Genomic DNA, 20,948 nt, shown 5'->3' with positions numbered 1-20,948 from the left:
AAGGAAATCCAACAACATCAAAAACTATTACAGATCAAATTGTACAGCACCATTTCAAATTTTGGCATTTGCAGGAATTAATTTTGACGATACCTCGTTCCTCCATTCCTGCAGAATGATTTCAGTGCAGATGTGCACATTAAACATTGAAATCGATGAATAACCAGAAAACAACAACCCCTATGGACGTTGCTGCTTTCTGGTTAGAAAGCAGCAAGACTTCAGAAGCCGCGGTCTCCAGTAGGAAGCGGCCGATTCGGAAACTGCAAGCAACTGAGAGTGTTCTTCCGTTCCGACGCCGGAGCTCCGATCATCCGATCATCCCGGAGAGAGGGCCTGAAACATCGGGCCGCCGTTGCGGCGACTGCAGACGCCTCAATAGGCCCTGACCACGGGTGAACAAGAGAAACATGACTGAACTTTGTTGCCTTCCCTCACAGTGGGAAATGTTGATTTCTCTGTGGGGGGATGTTTTTATGTTTAATATTTAATTCTATAATGTTGTGTTTATGTTATTTGTGTGCTGCAATGGTAACTCAAATTTCACTGCACCAATTGGTGTATGTGACAATAAATGTCCTTTGTCCTTTGTCACAGAATGGTTATAGCATGGAAGAATGCCTAGCTTGTCCTAAAGCTCCATCCTCTCTCCAAATCCCTGCAAGTTCTTTACTTTCATATATTTATGCTGCTCCATATTGAACGATGCAATGAAATCTGTCTTCACTTGTTGGATTGGCAGTGCATTTCAGTCTCTTAGCACCTACAGTTGCTTGTTAGCCTTCTTAATTCTATGTTCTTTGGCGCTTGGCCCCTTTGCGAACTGAAACATTATCTTGATCTATAAGAGTCAAGGCGTCATAGAGCTGTGCTGCCTGGGAAAGCAATACAGCCTATGCCGACTAAGTTACAGAACCATATGCGTTCCACTGCCTGTGCCTGGCCCACTCCCTCCAAACCTTTCCTATTCACGTACCTGTCGAAGGGTCTTTTAAATGTCCTAACTGTACCTGCCTTAACCTCTTCCTTTGGCAGCTCATTCCAGATACCTATCATCCTCTGTGTGAAAAAGTTGCCTCTCAGAATCCTACTAACGATTTCCCCTCTCATAAACCTATGCTCTCTAGTTTTAGACTTCCTGATCCTGGATAAAAGACTGGCTGTTCATCTTCTCGATGCTTCTCATGAATCTCTATAAGGTCACCCCTCAGCTTCCTACATTCCAAGCAAAAAAAGATCCAGCCTATCCATCTTCTCCTTACCACCAGATCCAGTACAATCTTACAAATCTATTTTGCACCGTTTCCAGTTTAAGAACATCCTTCCTTTGGTAGGGTGATCAGAACTGTACACAATACTCCAAATGTGGCCATACCAATGTCTTTGCAAGCAGTCACATGACATCCAAACTCCTGTACTAAATACCCTGACCACTGAAGGCAAAAGTGCCGAATGCCTTCTTCATCACCCTGTTTTTCTGTGTCATCACCTTCATGGAACTGTGTATGAGATCCCTGGGTCTCTCAAAAATTCTGTCTTTTCCAAAATACTCCCAAAGGCCCTAACATTTACTATATAAGCCCTACCTTGTTTACTCATACCAAAATGCAATACCTTGCATTTATCTGAATTAAACTCCATCTGTCATTCCTCAGCCTAATGGCTCAATTGATCGAGATGCCATGGGAATCATAGTTAACCTTCTCCAATGTCCACAAAACCACCAATTTTAGTGTCATTTGCAAACTTACTAAGCATGCCTCCTATATTCACATCCAAACCCTGAATATAAATTAAGAAATAAAGATGCCTAGTCAGCAGATATTGTTAAGAACTTACATTGATGCGCAGTGCAGAGATAATGACTTGTGCAAGATGTATCAGTTGTCCCTCCAATGGGTAGTACATTGCTTATTTCACAAACAAGAGGCCAAAACTTTGTGAAACCCTGTAAGATTTCAAATATTTCCATCAGATCTCCTCACAACATTCTTCCACAGCGAAGCATATAATGACAACCCATCAAACCCTGGGCCGTATTAATACATTTCCTTTGCATCCTCTCCAAAGCCTTTACTTCTTTACAAAAGTGTTGCATCCAGAGATGGGCACAATAATTCAGATGATGCTAAAACAGCATTTAATAGAGGTGCAGCGAAACTTCCTTGCTTTGGTATCCTCTGACTGTTTTCATAAAACCAGCATCCTATATTATGTTTTAACCATCTTCTTAAAATGCCCGTCATGTTCAAATATTGCCAGCTGTACCCCTTTTAGAATTATGCCACCTCCATTGTATTGACTTTTCTTATTGTTCCTACCAAAGTGTAACACTTCACATTTCTCAGCATTACATTTTATCTCTTTCTTGTTCATCCATGTTCCAGCAACCTGTTACTATCTTCTTGAATCAATTACAATCCTCACGGTGTCTTGCACCTCCAAGATTAATATCAATGGCACCTTTTGAAGTTGTGCTCAATGCACACAATTACAATTAATTATTATTTATGACAAAAAGCACTAATCCTCAGACCAAAGTTTTTGGAATTCTTCTGTACACTTCTCTTCAGACTAAAATGTAGACTTTTTTTTTAAACTGATCTCTGCTTTCTCTTTCTTTTTCCCAATTATGGGCATGCAACAATATTCCAAGACTCAGTTTTGATGAAATGCCTATTATGTAGCATTTTATCAAGTTTATTTTGTAAGTCAATGTGAACATCAGTTCCCTTATCAAGGGTTTATCAAAAAACCCTGACAATTTGATTACACACATCTAACTTTAACAAATCCATGGTGGCTTTATCTAATCAATTCACATCTGTCCATATGATTGATTATTGTTTCTGGGACGTACCTGACCACCAAGGTTAAACTGTCTGTAATGTATCTGCTCGTTTTGCTTTTTTGTCTGTCTTACCCTTTTTTTCCCCATCCTTGAAGTTCTCCCTTTAATTTCTCTACTCTTCACCATCATAGAAATGTAGCTTGACTGCAACTGAAACATCCCCAAGGCCTGCAGTTGTTCAGTTCTAGTTTGTCTACCAAGCTTAGGTCCCAGTTTATCTCAGTTCTGTCCTGTCAACCCCTCTTGGTCCTATTATTTTTACTTTGGAAGAATCTATATCTGAGCAATTCTCAACATTAGGATATCACCATAATTTCCTGGATATTCTGCTACTGATACTTCTCCATTTGGGATAGCTTATTTCTGAGAACCAAGCTCAGCAACTGTACCTTCCTTGTTGGGCCAGAAACCCACTGATCAACTGATGTTCTCCATAACTCAATCAGAAACTCCCATTACGTTATTTCAGTTTCTATTTGGTTCAGTGAATCAAGATTCCTTGGGGGTTTCCATAGATCTTGGCAATTTCCCTGTAAATCTTTTCCTCAATATTGTTCCCATTATTTATGGCCTTTTTTTTAGTTTCATTTAGTTAAATTTTTAATTATTTATTACTTTAATTTAGAGATACAGGATGGAAACAGGCCCTTCGGCCCACTGATTACATGCTGACCAACAATCACCCATACACTAATTCTATATTATCCCAGTTTTGCATTCTACTCACAAGGGGCATTTTATCTAAGCCAATTAACCTACAAACTTGCACGACTTTGGAATGTGGGAGAAAATCTAAGCACCCGGAGAAAACCCATGCAGTTACATACAAACTCCTCACAGACAGCACCTGTAGTCAGGATCGAACACGGGGCACTGGCCCTACAAGGCAGCAAATTACCACTGTGCTACAAATTGAGGAGATAACCAACTTGAGGAGACAACCTGGGCGAGATAACCACTTATGAGGTGTTTGCGCAGTAATCATATGTCTGGCTCTGCATCATGTGCAGGCAGAGTAATCTGGCTCTGATGCTTCTTACTTCTAAAATGTTAACTTCTGTCACTCACATATATTTTCTCAGTGGCGACCAGTCCCACCAACCTTGTTTTATTGGCTCTTTGCATTTATCTTAAACTCTCTCATTCTGGTTCCAGACCATAGAACATTAAGAACAACAGCACAGTAACAGGCCCTCCCTTCTGCTCACAATATCCATGATGAACATAATGGCAAGTTTAATTAATATTCTCTGCCTGCATATGATCCATATCCCTTCACTCCCTGCATATTCATGCGTCTAAAAGTTTTGTTAATGGCACGAATATACCTGTGTTCGCCACCACCCCTGGCAGCATGTACTGGGCACCCACCACTCTGCGTCAAAAACATGTCCTACAAATCTCTGTTAAACTTTGCCCCTCTCATCTCAAAGCAATCTCTCTAATCTTTGACATCCACCCTGCGATAAAGGTTCTGACTGTCTCGCCCAGCGTTTCTCAACCTCTTTACCCTTGCGGAACCCTTGAAATAATTTTCATGTCTCAGGGAACCCCTGAGTCGCGGGTAGCCAGGCCCGCCGCCATTTTGAAATCGCCATTTGACTCGCATCACAACGGTGATCTCTGGCGTCATAACAGGGACCCGTCAGTCACGCCTGTGCAGCTGGGTTAGGATTGCTGGGCTGTGAATAGGTGAGTGCTACTGGGGGAATATTGCATTGGGGGAGTGGGACCCAACAGGTCCACGCTTGGTCTATTTCAGGGGTGTAAAACTCACAGGCCGGATTGGGCAAAATGCGACCATGCGGGCCAGATCAGTTGGGCACACGCGAATGCACGCTCGCATGCTCCCACTGCTTTTGTTGCCTACATTTTTTCAACTTGCTCTCATGTGTCTCAATCTCTGCTTTCAAAGTGTTTCACTTTACGATTTATGTTTCTTATGAAGAAGATTGCCTAGCAAGCATTACTTTTATGATTAGTATTAACTAACAGTAATAGGCTACAAGAAAGTTGTGATGAGAGTGAGAAAAAACAATGTTATTTTGGCTAAGATTGTTTTGGGAGTCACACGCTTTCCATTCATAAACCATTTGAAATCGTACATTAGCAGATACAGATCAGAGATATTTCTCTCCCACCATTTTAGTCCAAGAGAGACATGTTTCCTGCCTCTAGCGTGTCCAAACCCTTAACAATCTTATATGTTTCAATGAAATACCCTCTCATCCTTCTAAATTCCAGAGTGTACAAGCCCAGCCGTTCCATTCTCTCAGCAAATGACAGTCCCACCATCCCGGGAATTAACCTTGTAAACCTACGCTGCATGAACAGCAAGAATGTCCTACCTCAAATTTGGGGACCAAAACTGCACGCAATACCTCAGGTGTGGTCTCACAAGGGCCCTATACAACTGCAGAAGGACCTCTTTGCTCCTGTACTCAACTCCTCTTGTTATGAACATAGAAAACATAGAAAATAGGTGCAGGAGTAGGCCATTCTGCGCGTCAAGCCTGCACCACCATTCAATATGATCATGGCTGATCATCCAACTCAGTATCCCATACCTGCCTTCTCTCCATACCCTATGATCCCTTTAGCCGCAAGGGCCACTTCTAACTCCCTCTTAAATATAGCCAATGAACTGGCTTCAACTACCTTCTGTGGCAGAGAGTTCCAGAGATTCACCACTCTCTGTGTGAAAAAGGTTTTTCTCATCTCGGTCCTAAAGGATTTCCCCTCTATCCTTAAGCTGTGACCCCTTGTCCTGGACTTCCCCAACATCGGGAACAATCTTCCTGCATCTAGCCTGTCCAACCCATTAAGAATTTTGTACATTTCTATAAGAGCCCCCTCAATCTCCTAAATTCTAGCGAGTACAAGCCAAGCCTATCCAGTCTTTCTTCATATGAAAGTCCTGACATCCCAGGAATCAGTCTGGTGAACCTTCTCTGCACTCCCTCTATGGCAATAATGTCCTTACTCAGATTTGGAGACCAAAACTGTACGCTATACTCCAGGTGTGATCTCACCAAGACCCTGTACAACTGCATTAGAACCTCCCTGCTCCTATACTCAAATCCTTTTGCTATGAATGCTAACATACCATTCGCCTTCTTCACTGCCTGCTGCACCTGCATGCCTACTTTCAATGACTGGTGTACCATGACACCCAGGTCTCGTTGCATCTCCCCTTTTCCTAATCGGCCACCATTTAGAAAATAGTCTGCTTTCCTGTTTTTGCCACCAAAGTGGATAACCTCACATTTATCCACATTATACTGCATCTGCCATGCATTTGCCCACTCGCCCAGCCTATCCAAGTCACCTTGCAGCCTCCTAGCATTCTCCTCACAGCTAACAATGCACCCCAGCTTAGTGTCATCCGCAAACTTGGAAACATGCTATTCGCTTGGTACACAAAAATGTTGGAGAAACTCAGCGGGTGCAGCAGCATCTATGGAGCGAAGGAAATAGGCAACGTTTCGGGCCAAAACCCTTCTTAAGTTTCCCCAGACTCGATGCCATTCGCTTTCTTCACTGCCTGTACCTGCATGTTTACTTTCATTGACTGATGAAGAAGGACCCCCAGATCCCGTTGTACTTCCACTTTTCCCAACTTGACACCATTTAGATAGTAACCTGCCTTACTATTTTTGCTACCAAAGTGGATAACCTCACATTAAACTGCATCTGCCATGCATCTGCCCACTCACCCAACTTGTCCAAGTCACCCTGCATTCTCATAGCATCCTCCTCACAGTTCATACTACCACCCAACTTTGTGTCATCTGCAAATTTACTAATGTTACTTTGAATCCCTTCATCGAAATCATTAATATATATTGTAAATAGCTGCGGTCCCAGCACCGAGCCTTGCGGTATCCCACTAGTCACTGCTTGCCATTCTGAAAGGGACCTGTTAATCTGTACTCTTTGTTTCCTGTCTGCCAACCAATTTTCTATCCATGTCAGCACCCTACCCCCAATTATCCTAATTTTGCCCATTAATCTCCTATGTGGGACCTTATCAAATACTCTCTGCAAGTCCAGGTACACTACAGTCACTGTCAGTCATGCAGGGTGACGGCCAGCCCGTTTGTCTGGCCCTCGCCACGTTTGCCCCCCCCCCCAGCAGCATCTGCGGTTCGATTGTTCGTGTCGGGTGTCAGTCAAGTAGTCGTCACAATGCTGGCAGCACGCAGCCGCGGCCTCTCACGCCATATAAGGAGCAGCGGCTGACTAGGGAGATGAGTCACACGTACGAGCAGCAGCTCAGGGGGACAGGGCACTGGGGACAGCTGCAGCCCGCTGTGGCATTGGGGAAATTATTCCACGGGCCAGACTGGAACCCTTCGCGAGCCGCATCAGGGCCGCGGGCCGGTAGTTTGACACCCCTCGTCTAGTTCATCACTATTTCTCTCGGAACCCCTAGCGATCTCTCGAGAAACCCTAACATTCTGAGAATCCCGGTTGCGAAACACTGGTCAAACCTATCAATGCCTCTCATCATTTTACATACTTCTATCAGGACTCCCCTCAACCTATGGTTTTTGAGACAAAACAACCCCAGTTTGTCAACCCTTGTAGTTGATAGCCTCTTATCCAGGCATCCTCTTCTGCACACCACGTGCTTCCTGTAATGGGGCAACCAGAACTGCACACTAAATGCAACTTAATCAAAGTCTTACCTGCAACAATACTTTATGACACTTTTAATCAATGATCCCAATCAATGAAGGCAAGCATACCCTACACCTCTATACCACACTATCTACTTCTGTTATCACTTTCATGGACCTATGGACCTAAACCACAAGATCCTTCGGGTACATCAATGCTGTTAAGGGTCTTGCCATTAATTATATATCCAAATCGTTGGTATAAACCACAAACAGTAATGGGCCCAGCACTAATCCCTGAGGCACACGACTGGTCACAGGCCTCTGGTCTGATAAACAACCTTTCATCACCACGTTGAACACCCCTGTTCCAGGCGTACACTGGCCCTATCCCTGAGCACTATCTCTGTTACATTGGCGACTGCATTGCTGCTACCTCCTGCACTTTGTCAACTTCATCACCAATTTTCATCCTGCACTCAAATGTTCTTGGACGATCTCTGACACCTCCCTCCCCTTTCTAGATCTCACAGTCTCCATTACAAAAAATAGATTATTGACTGACGTCTATTACAAACCACTGACTCCCACAACCATCTTGAGTACACTTCTTCCCACTCTGCTTCCTGCAAAGACTCTATCCTCTACTCCCAATTCCTCAGTGTTCTCCGCATCTGAGCCCAAGATGAGGTGGTCCATACCAGGACAACCGAGGTCCTCATTCTTTAGGGAATGGGGGTTCCCCTCTCCCATTTTAGATGAGGCCCTCACTCTTGTCTCCACAGTATCCCGCAGCTCCGCCCCTGCTCCCCCTCCCCCTAGTTGCAACAGAGAGTCCCACGAGCCCAGGGGTGGGGAACCTGCGGCCTTCTAGGCCATTAAGTGCGGCCTTTTGAATGAATCCAAATTTTGTAGAACAAATCCTTTTATTTTTATCAATATGTTTTTGTTCGTCTTTTATTATTTTTATTTTAATCTTAAAAAGAACGTATTTAAAATACCAAAGAGTACAAGAAGATTCAACGAAATTAGCATTTTTTAGCATTCAAATTATCATTTCAACCTCACCTAGTTGATGTCTCCAAGGCTCCTAAAGAAGTACAGATGGAATTGATTGAGCACTCAGAAGATGACATTTTAAAGTCCTTATTTGACGCTAAGAAACATCCGATTGAAATATGGAAAAATGCAATAGAATACCTAATCTTCGGCAACATGCACGAAAAATGCTTTCTTGCTTTTCAACCACATTGGTACAAATCTACGTTCTCCTACCTAACCCAAATCAAGACGTCCTTAAGGTCACAAATCATGGATACCCATCTAGAAGATCAGCTGAAATTGCGTACCTCCATGGTGCAACCAAATATTCAAATACTTTCCCACAAAAAGTAGTCACAACAAAGTCATTAAAAATGTTAGTTAACTTTAGTAGTAAGATTTTTTTTGATTTTCGTGAAGTTTGTACATAGTAGTTAGATTTTTACAAAATAATGTACATTTTGAAGTATATCTAATTGAAATTTCATGGATGCAGCCTTATTAGATTACAGCTAATTGAATGCGGCATTCCAACATGAAAAGGTTCCCCACCCCTGCCCTAGTCCTTACCTTTCATTCCATCAACCATCGCACCCACCACATAATCCTCTGAAATTTTCACCAGCTCCAAAGGGATCCCAACACTAGCTTTCTAACCTGGGGTGCACATCAACTGCAACAGGATTATAGTGGGTTCAAGAGGTTCAAATATCATTGGGTAATAGAAAGAAGAAATAGACACAGGGTCTCCACCCCTTTCCGTCTTCCGCAATGACCGTACACTCCGCAACACCCTGGCTAACTCATCCCTTCCCACCTAAACCATCCCCTCCCCAGGTACCTTCCCCTGCATCTGTGGAAGATGCAACACTTGTCCCTATACCTCCTCACTCGACTCTGTCCAGGGACCCCAACAGTCTTTTCAGGTTAGGCAGAGGTTCACTTGCACTTCCTCCGACCTCATCTATTATATCCGTTGTTTGAGATGTGGACTCTTATACATTGGTGAGACCAAACGTAGACTGGACGATCGTTTCGCTGAATACCTTCGCTCAGTCTGCCTGAACCTACCTGATCTCCCAGTTGCTAAACATTTTAATTTTCCTTCCCATTCCCACGCTGACCTTTCTGTCCTAGGTCTCCTCCATTGTCAGAGTGAGGCTAAACACAAATAGAAGGAACAGCATCTCATATTGCATTTGGGCAGCTTATATACAGCCCAGTGGTATGAATATTAATGTGTCTAACGTTAAGTAACACGACATTCCCTCTCGCTCTATCCCACCCCACCCAAGTCGCATTAGCTTCTCGTTTTCACCCAACAAACAGCTAACAATGGCCTGTTTCCTTTATCATCATTGCATTTTTGCATAACTTTCATTCATTGTTCTTTATCTCTCTACATCATCGTCTATATCTCTCATTTCCCTTATCCTTAACCAATCTGAAGAAGGATCACAACCTGAAATGTCACCAGTTCCTTTTCTCCAGAGATGCTGCCTGCCCCACTGAGTTACTCCAGTTTTTTGCATCTATCTTCGGTTTAAACCAGCATCTGCAGTTCCTTCCTATACCATTCACCACCAATTCTGTATCCATTTAGCTACTCTCCCTGAATCTCCATGCGATCTAATCTTCCAGAGTAGCATACCATGCAGAACCTCATCAAATGCCTTGCTGACGTCGTGGACAACATCTATTGCTTTGCCCTCATTAATCTTTTTGGTTACTTCCTCAAAAAAACTCAAGATTGGTAAGACTTGATCTCCTGCCCTGTGCAAAACCATGTTGACAATCCCCAATCATTCTCTGTCTATCCAAATACATATGCATCTTATCCCTCATACTCCTCTCCTGCAACTTACCTCCTGCAGACATTAGGCTTACTGGGCTATGTTGTCCCTTTTATTCCTTGCAGCCTTTCTTAGGTAGAGGCACAACATTTAAGGGCCAGTCCCGCTTTCACGACCTAATTCACAACCTTTTTTTACTCGTGGACATTTTTCATCATGCTTGAAAAACGCCCCGATTTACTTGATGCCACGAGTACCTACGACTAGCATCACGGCCTGCTACCTGCGACCTCGTGACGACCATGCTACGAGTATGAGTCAAGGGCAAACTCGGCAGAGGTTGTGAAAGTGGGAAAGGCCCTTAACCCTGCAGTCATCTGGCAGTTGATGGCGTTAGGGTTGCTGGTCACCTGTTCCCAGACTTTTCCTTGCAACCCTTCTTAAAAAGAGGCACAATATTAGCCACCCTCCCATCACACGGCATAACATTATTAGTTACTTTTTTAAAAACTTCACATTTTTTCTATCCACCCTTTATAACTTTTAGCATCTCATTGGGTTTTTTTTTTAAATTAGACATATATTGTTTGTATTTCCTCAGTGTACTGTTTTAGATTTTGAATGTTCCTGAGAATTCTTCAAGTTGAATGTTAAAAAATAACCTCATCTTTCTTTGGCAGCATGCCATGTTAGTGCTTTCGAACCTGGGGTGCACATCAACTGTAACAGGATTATAGTGGTTTCACCAGGTTCAAATATCATTGGGTAATTGAAAGAAGAGACACAGAGTGCTGGAGTAATTCAGCGGATCAAGCAGCATCTCTGGAGAACATGGATAAGTGTCATTTTGGGTCGGGACCCTTCTTCAGACCGAGTGTTGAAATGAGTCTGAACAAGGGTCCCGGCTGGTAACGTTGCCTTTCTATGTTGTCCAGAGATGATGCCTGACCCGCTCTATTACTCCAGCACTTTTATTTGTAAACCAGCATCTGCATTTCCTTGTTTGCACATTGAAGTAACTAAGTTAACAAAATAGGAAAATAAAATAATTATGTTACATGCTTGCTCCCCTGGCAGTTGGGCTGTGAACATATTAAGTAAAGGCATTTTATATTTTATATTTTACCTTGTATGAACAAATGGGGCGATCGGCATTTCACAACTTAAACACCCAGAGAAATACAACTGGCAGTCATTAGCTAGTCAATGCTACCTGTTAAATCCAAAGTACTATTATTTAAATACCAGAAGGAGCCATGGTGACAAAATATGCTGAGACAATTATTTGGATGATAAACTGTGCATGATAAACTATAGACCAGGACAAGAACTTACACTAGACTTGGTCGCTGCCACTGCGTTGTCCTATTGTTATGATTCACATAGTAAGTCCGACCGAGGTTATCCGTTTTCTCTTCCCAGCCAGGCGGCAGTGGAGGCAACTGTTGCTCACGTTGGGCTCCTGAATCAGCGGGGTCAGCCATGTTCCAGACACGCTGAAGGCAAGAAGGAAAAAGACAAGAAGGAAAATGTTGGTAGGTGCAGTAGGACATGCTACCAAATACTGGTAAGACATTTAAAATAAAGCTAGGCGACTAGCTAAGTGAGGGAAAAAGGAATGGAATGAAGTGCTTGGTGGGTGAGATGATGTGAGGTGGAAGGTGGAAGGGAACTCCTGGGACACGGCTCGGAGTTGCTAGGTCAAAGGCCTATTGCTGTGCTGCAAAATTAATTGTTCTTAATTCCCTTTTAAATCGCGTACAACATATTGGATACGGCACACTGCATCCCCACTCCTGAAGTAATCGCCTGCTTTGCCCACACCCCTACTTCTTCATGAACAAAGGCAACAGGATTAATTCCAAAACTCCATAAGGCAGGTGTGTAACTCAATTCCATGATACTCTTACACAACAATCCATCAGCCAGAATTTTAAATTAGCCAAACATTCTGGAGTCAAAAACACTGGTTTGGATTTTGTCGGCTATGAGAGCAACTTCAGCATTCCTCTGAACGTGGAAAATAGGAATTTGCAGCCAGCAATGCTGTATACTGACACCGACTCAGAATGCATTCGGGGAGAAATTACCAACTTAAGCCCCAGGTTACCCGTTGCAATATAAACTTGAAGAAAACTTTGCTTCAGATCAGAAATGGTGCCTGACGGCCAAAGGTCTTATGCAAATATACAAAGCCTGCATATTTTAGGCCGGCACAGAACTGGAGCAGGCACCAGAACTGTCCATCAAGTAGCACACAATCTGACTCTAATCTTTAAGGTGTGTGGCAGACAATTGGGGGGAAAAAAATCAGGCTGATTACTGTCACAAGAATTTTATTTAAACTAAATCTCTGGAATGACAGATAACCACCAGCTCTGCAGTTCTATGGTCAAAGAGGGACAAATGGGGGCAGGGTGCATGGAACAGGAGAGAGAGAGCAATGAGATAAGCCAGGCTACAGCAGTGAAGTGATCACTAGCTTGCATGTTTTGTTCCTAAATGCACAGCATTGTATTCGCTGAAAGTAAATATAGGGTCATCCTGCATCATAGTTTTTATTGTGTAGGAAAGAATTGCAGATGCTGCTTTAAATCGAATGTAGACACTAAATGCTGGAGTAACACAGCGGGACAGGCAGCATCTCTTGGGAGAAGGAATGGGCGACGTTTCGGGTCGGGTTGGGTTTGAAGATGGGTCTTGACCCGAAATGTCGCCCATTCCTTCTCTCCAGAGATGCTGCCTGTCCTGCTGAGTTACTCCAGTATTTTGTGTCTATCTTCGGTTTAAACTAGAATCTGCACGTTCCCTCCCGCAGGTTTGTAGGTTAATTGGCTTGGTATTATTGTATACTTTAATTAGTGTTGCTTACAAGTACAGTTCTTGACTTGATTTTAATGGAAAAGAAGGCATGCGCTGTAGAGAACCAGGGATGAGTTATTAATTTGAAAAGTTTTCTGATAAAGTAATTCCTCATTTCTTACAGCTTGCGAATTTAGATTTTTTAATATTGGATTAATATTTTTTACAATACTTACAGTTTATAACGTTGCAGAGTTTCTCAACAGCGTTTCATAGTCATTTAATTGAACAGCACCGAAACAGGTCCTTTGGTGCAACAGGTCTCCAACAAACATCAAGCATTAATTTACACTCATCCCATTCCATTCTCCCCACATTGCCATCAACCTAATTTCACAATTGCAGCTGAGTCTCCAGGTGTGAATAAACTGACCAAAAATGTCCTTCTCATTTTATGGACCCACGTAATGCCCCTGTATGTCCTGAGGATGCACAGTGGTGCTGGGCAGAAAATCCATCCCACCTTTCTAAGCATTCCCAGTGGAATGACTGCAAGATATATTTTTGCTCAGAGTCAATGAAAATCAGTCCGCTAACCAGCAAACTCTGGCTCATTGTCTTTTACAGTTGTAGTGGAAATTGTTTCAATATTTCTACTGACATGAATGTAAAAGTGCTCCTAATATCACTTGAAAATGGCCAAGCATAAATTTTACAGATTTTTTTTCCTTTTTCTAGAGCCAAAATTTTCTCCCTTTCTTTTTGCAAGCAGTCGGGATTACCTGGGGCTTACCTGGTTTAGTCCCTCTACAACAAATACCTCAGGCTACAGAAATATTAGCACACTTAAATCATAACCTGGTAATTGCCTTGGCGTTTGTCAACCTGCTCATCATAAGTGGACATAAACCTCAGTTCAACCCTCAATCTTGTTTGGACACAGCAAATGTTAACCAGCCATATTTAAATATGATATCCACACCCTGGGATTTCAAACAGTCAGATAATGTTGTTGTATCTGGAGAAAAGGAAGGCGACCTCGATCTATGGGAATAGCAAACCATTTTTGATAATGAATGTTGCACAGCTTTGATTAAGAACATACACTGGAGATTAAAAATGAATCAGAGCTGGAATTGTTTCGAAGGAAGTTTGAGTCAGCTCATGCAACCTCTGATTCACTTGTAATCACTATTTATCCATCTGAAATATTATTAAGAGCACCTGAACTCTGCTTTTTCTGCAGTTGCTGCCTGACCTAGTGAGTACTTCACACATTCTTGTTTTATAGGCATTAGACAATAGACAATAGGTGCAGGAGTAGGCCATTTGGCCCTTCGAGCCAGCACCGCCATTCAATGTGATCATGGCTGATCATTCCCAATTAGTACCCCGTTCCTGCCCTCTCCCCATATCCCCCGACTCATAGAAACATAGAAACATAGAAATTAGGTGCAGGAGTAGGCCATTCGGCCCTTCGAGCCTGCACCGCCATTCAATATGATCATGGCTGATCATCCAACTCAGTATCCCGTACCTGCCTTCTCTCCATACCCCCTGATTCCCTTAGCCACAAGGGCCACATCTAACTCCCTCTTAAATATAGCCAATGAACTGGCCTCAACTACCCTCTGTGGCAGAGTGTTCCAGAGATTCACCACTCTCTGTGTGAAAAAAGTTCTTCTCATCTCGGTTTTAAAGGATTTCCCCCTTATCCTGACTCTGCTATTTTTAAGAGCCCTATTCTCTCTTGAAAGCATCTCCGTTCTAAATGGCTTCCACAGACTCCTTACTCTCTTGAGAAAAACTGTTTCCTCGTCTCCCCTGGCTTACCCCTTATTTCTAAACTGGCCCCTGGTTCTGGACTCCCCCAACATCGGGAACATGTTTCCTGCCTCTAGCGTGTCCAAGCCCTTAACAATCTTATATGTTTCAAATGTTTTATTCTCGAATTCTAGCTAACTTAACAGGAACACAAGCAGGTACACAAAGATTACGAGAGCTGGGCCTGGTAAGTAGGGAAGATGATAATTGGAGCTGTTTGGAGAAAAGTAAAGAAACTTTCTTGTGTAGGTGGATGGAAGCAGAAGGAAGGAGGGAACAATAATGGGTGATAGAAGTCAAGCGAGAGCTATGGGAAAGGAGACAACAAAATGGGAGGACCGGAGGTAGGATCTGAAGAGGAGTGAGGGGGGAGGGGGTAACACATCGGAGGGGAGGGATATCTAAAATGGAAAATTCAGTGTTCATACCATTGGAGTATAGATTTGCGAAGAAGGAATGTTGTTCCTCTAGTTTGCATTGAGCCTCACACCGGCAGTGGAGAAGGCCAAGACTGGTGAGGTCAGTGTGGAAATGGGAAGGAGGTTTGAAATGGTATGCAACTGGGAACTGGGTATGGCCATTGTGGACAGAACACAAATAGTCAGCAAACCACTTGCCAAGTCTGCGCACAGACAAACCTTGAGGTGGATGAGGTTGGAGGAGATGCACATGAATCTTTGCCTCACCTGAATGGGTCCTTGAATGATGGTGAAGGATGAGCGGACCCGAGAGTCAGCGAGCCACAGACGTCCCTGCGGAAAGCAGAAGCTACACCCCTACTCATCCTCTACCTGGATCCATATGCCACCATCTTCACTTCTCTCTGGGCTAACAATCACCTCTTGCTCCTGTCTCAGCTCTCCCTCTCTTCTCTTTACACTAGCTATCTCCACTCTCTCAATGTTGATGCAGGGATTCGAACAGAAACATCGACTATTCCTTGCCACTCACAGATGCTGCAGGGCACATTGAGATTCCGGCATCTGCAGGCTCTTGGCTCTCCTTGTTTCTCTTTTAATTTTCCTATATTTACCAATATTTACTAATATTTATAACCATTTGTTATAATTCAGATATCAACAGTTGTCTGTGGGAAGGTAAAATAACATCAGCCAAAACTGTTCCGTCGTGCATGCAGAGTGCTGTGGATCAGATCATCATCAAGCAAAGGTGCAGCAATCTAATTCCAATTCAAAGGGTTGGGGAAGATGCATAATTCTCAGATTTATACCTCGGATTCTTCCCTTTGTTCAGGAGTATCTTCTTCTTGCCCACCATTCCTTGGAAGGTAGGCCATCTTCAAACGTAGAAATCCTTTCACCCGGGATTTATGACTGCAATAGACAGTAATAATATTACCATTATTAAAATAAAAATGTATTTTTGTTCCACCGCTTGAAACAATTTTGAAACCACCTATAGAGACATAGGAGTGGGTTTTGTCAAGTGAAGCTTGCTACCCACACTAGCCACTTACCGACACACACGTTTGGTACCGCAAGGTTAGACCTGCAGGTGACATGGGTTTTGCATTGGGTTATGTGAGTAGGTCAGAAAATACCCTGTCTACACAAATGCTGAGAAACCAGTAGATCTAAAACCCTTGCTTTGCCTTAATATCAAAGCATTCAAAATGTAAGAATAAATAAATAAATAAATAAAATGTTAATTATGTCAAATTCCTCTGAAATATAGAAAAATCCCCTGCAAACATTCTCAGTAATTAAAAATACTATGGTGAGCAGAAACAATTAAATAAAATTGCCACTTACTTTATTCTGACCTTTCCTTTTCACAGCTACTCTACCTACATTGAAGATAATGGGCTTGTGGATTCTATGCCAGATCTCAACTGATGTAAGGTCCAGGGACAGGTTCTCTGATATAAATGCTAAAGCAAGTCAGCAGGTTTAAGTAATTGCTGTCCGGCAACTCAGATAATTCAATGATGGAGTGTATCAACTAACAAAATGTAATCTGTTAGCAAGGTGTATGTTTGTGTGAACTATCTGGCACCAATGGGATTAAAAAAATCTATATCATGTTCTTTTATTTTAAAATTACCATTAAGTTGAATATAGCTTGAATGATTCTTTCATCTTAGATTGAAAAAATTAAAATGTTATTCTGCTGAGCATTTACACTAACTTTCAGCTTTTGCATTGTTATTGTGGGACAATATAATAATGTCCAAAGTGTGAGTGAGAATAAGTTATAAACTGTTGCTTTACATGATGAAATAATTCACATAACACACACCTGCTGAAATACTTCAAATCAGGATTTTGCAGTAAATCCAAATGAAAAATACTTTCCGATTTCTTTGGTCACTCCAGTCTTACTTTAGGAGAGCTCCCCCTCCACTCACCCCACTCACCATCAACAATACCACAGTCACATCTGTGGAGTCTTTTAAGTTCCTGGGAACCATCATCTCCAAGGACCTTAAGTGGGGGGCCACCATCCACAGTCAAAAAGGCACAACACAGATGTACTTCCTGCGGCAGCTGAGGATGCACAATCTGCCACAGGCAATGATGGTCCAATTCTACACGGCCATTGTAGAGTTTGTTCTCACCTTCTCCATTATGATCTGGTTTGCCACCAAGCACGACACCTGGAGGCTGCAGTGAATGATCAGCAGAGAAGGTAATTGGCTGCAACCTTCCCTCCATTGATGAACTGTACACTGCAAGGGCCAGGAAGTGAGCGGGCAAGATCATCTCTCACCCTGGCCACAAACTATTTGAATCACTTCCCTCTGAAAGGCGACTCTGTATTGTCAAAGTTGCCACAGCCAGACATAAAAACAGTTTTTTTATCCACAAGTAGTTGCTCTAAACAGCCAAAAATCTGTAGCCTCCCTTTGATCTGGTATTTTGTTGGCTCACATGCTTGATCAATGGTGTTTTATCATTAATGTTTTATTATTATTAATGTTTAGTGTTTTCCGAGTCATTCGTAACTGTATGTCATGTTGTTACTTGTGGGCAGAGCACCAAGGCAAATTCCTTGTATGTGAATACTTAGCCAATAAACTTACTTACTTACTTACTTACTTAACTTCCTGTCCCCTGGAGAGACGGAGAGTGAATTGCATTCATTCATCCAGGTAATGTTGCATGTTAATGGTTACTATCCCTGCTTAATTGAATTTATCTAATCTATAAACAAGCTCAGAAGTTTAAATCTTGCTTTGTACTGAGTTATCTATTCCCAACAACACTGGCACACAAAATACCCAAAACGTATTTGCATCAAGATGCTATCATTCAATCAAGTTTATCAACTGGCTCAAAGATGGAACAATTCAAAACACACACCATCCTCATCTCGTCTCTCAGATAGATGCATTTTCAAGCATTTGTTTAAAACAAAAGACAATGATTGCAGCCAGTTCAGAGAATTAAAAACCGGTGTACTGCCACTAATTCCCCAGAGAAAATAGACTTCCCTATTTACCCTCCTTTTCCAATACCCCAAGGATCTCCATGGTATATATGCTGCTCCCTAATACATCTAAGCTTCGTGGCCCGATGCTTCAGTATCTTCTATTATTAGCCACTATGTGACTTCTATGCACTATGAGGTTCTGTCACTTTACGAAAACAATTGGCATCATAACTGTTGGGTACTACCAGTAACAGCCACAAGCAAAGAATACAGGGTGGCATGGTGGTGCAGCGGTAGAGTTGCTGCCTTACAGCGCTTGCAGAGCCGGCAACCCAAGTTCGATCCTGACTACGGATGCTGTCTGTGCGCAGTTTGTTCATTCTCCCCGTATGGGTTTTCCCCCGAGATCTTCGTTTTCCTCACACACTCCAAAGACGTACAGGTTTGTAGGATAATTGGCTTGGCAAATATAAAAATTGTCCCTAGTGTGTGTAGGATTGTGTTAATATGCGGGGATCGTTGGTCGGTGCGGGCTCTGTGTGCCGCAGGGCTTGTTTCCACCCTGCATTTATAAACTAAGTTTAACTAAACATGCGAAAATAGATGACAAAATAAAATGCATTGTGACAAAAAGATTACTCAATGTCACAAGCTTTATTCCAATTCTCAGGCATGGTGATTGGCATTAAATTATAAACATATAACACAAATGGCTCAAATACCAGCATTGAAAACATAGTTCTGGACATATGTGTTGAAACGTTCAAAACATCTGCTTGCAAACTATATTGAAAGATGCAGGAATATTAAAAACATTAAATAGCACAAAGAAAGCGGTAGGAATCCCAAGTTTAAACTTGGTCATGTAATAGAAATACTGGAATTTGGTAACAGCTTGCCAGATATAGTTTACAAAGCAGATGAACCTATAGATTCACACTCACTGCAAAAATGAAGGCATAATTTGAGAGAACTATTGACGCTATTGATGGTGCACTAATTAAAAATATGTGAAGACCAAGGATCAGCATCTCTGCACTACATGACACGCAAGCTGAAAACAATGTGAAAATATCATTGCACACGTACTCCCCCCCCCGCCATGATGTTGCTAGTAACCTTTCTCCAAGTAAACAATAACTGTAATGTATCAATATCTTGAAATTAAAACAACTACAACATAGGAGCTTGAAAAGCAGAAAATCAATATGCAACTTCTTCTGCTAGCTATGGGAATGCAGAGAAACTTAAAGCCAAACTTCAATACAAGCTCCTGAGCTGCACTTCCTCGCTCTCAAACAATAACTATTTCATGAGCCGGCATGTTTATATTTTCCCACCTTTAATACAGAAATGGTCCTGTGCAATGGGTTCCTGTTGATTAGCCTTCTCTTCAAATAATCAGCTATTTCCATTGATATGTTTTGTACGAATTTTGTCCATTAAGAAGGGAAGGAAAAACTACGCATGATTGCCGGTTGTTAGGTATTAGCTTCACACAATGCAGAAAAATAATGACGGTGGAGGAAACTTGCTACGTGGTTGAATAAAATGATACTGGAAACAATCAGCAGATCCAAGAGCAGGCGAGAACTGGTCGAGGATCTGGCATGAGCAGGTAAGCAATGCCACAAAATGACTTTTATGCAATTATCATTTTACTCAGACTGATCAAACTGTATTTCAATACAACCTCAGGTAAATAATCAGCCATGATTTACCAAGGTATTCAACATCATGCATCCAAAGCAGATGAAGCTGGGGCAGCATTTTAATACAAGATGTTTAACATAGATGTTAAAAAAAAGCAAGGCCAGCAGAAAGATTTTTAATTGTACCACAACACTCATTAAGCAAGGCACCAGGAAAACATTAGATGTAAAGACAAGGAGAAGAGAGTTCTTGTTACACTTTATATTCAAACATGTACATGACTCATGAATACACACAAGAATACTCAGTATTACAACTAATCAATTAAACTTACCTCCTTGGCCTGAGCAGGAAGTCTTTAAAAGTATATGGCCTTTCCAAGGCTGGATCTTCTGCCTGTTTGAAAAATGAATTATATTGAAATTAATTGCTTAATTGAAACAATAACTTCACATTAAACCAAATATCAATGGACATCATGCTACATTTATATACGACATTGGTGGGGCAGCACCTTGAATGTTTTATTCAGTTTTGGTCAATCTGCTACTGGAAAGATGACATTATGCTGGAAAGATTGCAGAGAAGGTATACGAGGATATTGCCAGGACTCGAAGACCTGTTGGCAGGTTAGAACTTTATTCCTTAAAATGCAGGAGACTGAAGGGTGATCTTATGGAGATGTATAAGATCATGAGGGGAATCGATATTGTGAATGCACAGTCCTGTCGCAGGTTCAGGAAATCAAGAATAAGACGACTTAGGTTTAAGGTGTTGTTGTTTGATTGTTTGTTTGTTTTTTATGTGTACGTATGCGTGTATGTGTATATATACATATATATATTTGTGTGTGTGTGTGTGTATATAGAGTATGTGTATATATATACACACACTGAATGTTTTTTTCTCGTTTATTATATTGTTTACATGTTAGAATGTTTACATATTCTGTGGTACTGCTGCAAGTAA

At 42.0% G+C, this 20,948-nt stretch overlaps 1 protein-coding gene across 12 annotated transcripts in view; it reads right to left on the bottom strand.

Moving 5' to 3' along the window:
* The window catches only part of nedd4l (NEDD4 like E3 ubiquitin protein ligase), a 391,568-nt gene that overhangs the window by 81,375 nt on the left and 289,245 nt on the right, over window positions 1-20,948 (bottom strand). For all 12 annotated transcript variants that reach the window (XM_055665427.1, XM_055665728.1, XM_055665191.1 and 9 more), the window contains 3 exons: window positions 20,314-20,375; window positions 16,165-16,267; window positions 11,643-11,803 (listed from right to left, as the gene is read on the bottom strand). In XM_055665427.1, coding sequence (XP_055521402.1) covers window positions 11,643-11,803; window positions 16,165-16,267; window positions 20,314-20,375 — 326 coding nt within the window. The remainder of the gene's footprint in view (window positions 1-11,642; window positions 11,804-16,164; window positions 16,268-20,313; window positions 20,376-20,948) is intronic.

The sequence above is a fragment of the Leucoraja erinacea genome, chromosome 1 (assembly GCF_028641065.1).
Source record: "Leucoraja erinacea ecotype New England chromosome 1, Leri_hhj_1, whole genome shotgun sequence".
NCBI lineage: Eukaryota > Metazoa > Chordata > Chondrichthyes > Rajiformes > Rajidae > Leucoraja > Leucoraja erinaceus.
The sequence above is the reverse complement of the archived record's forward strand: the minus strand, read 5'-3'. Positions and strand labels throughout refer to the sequence as shown.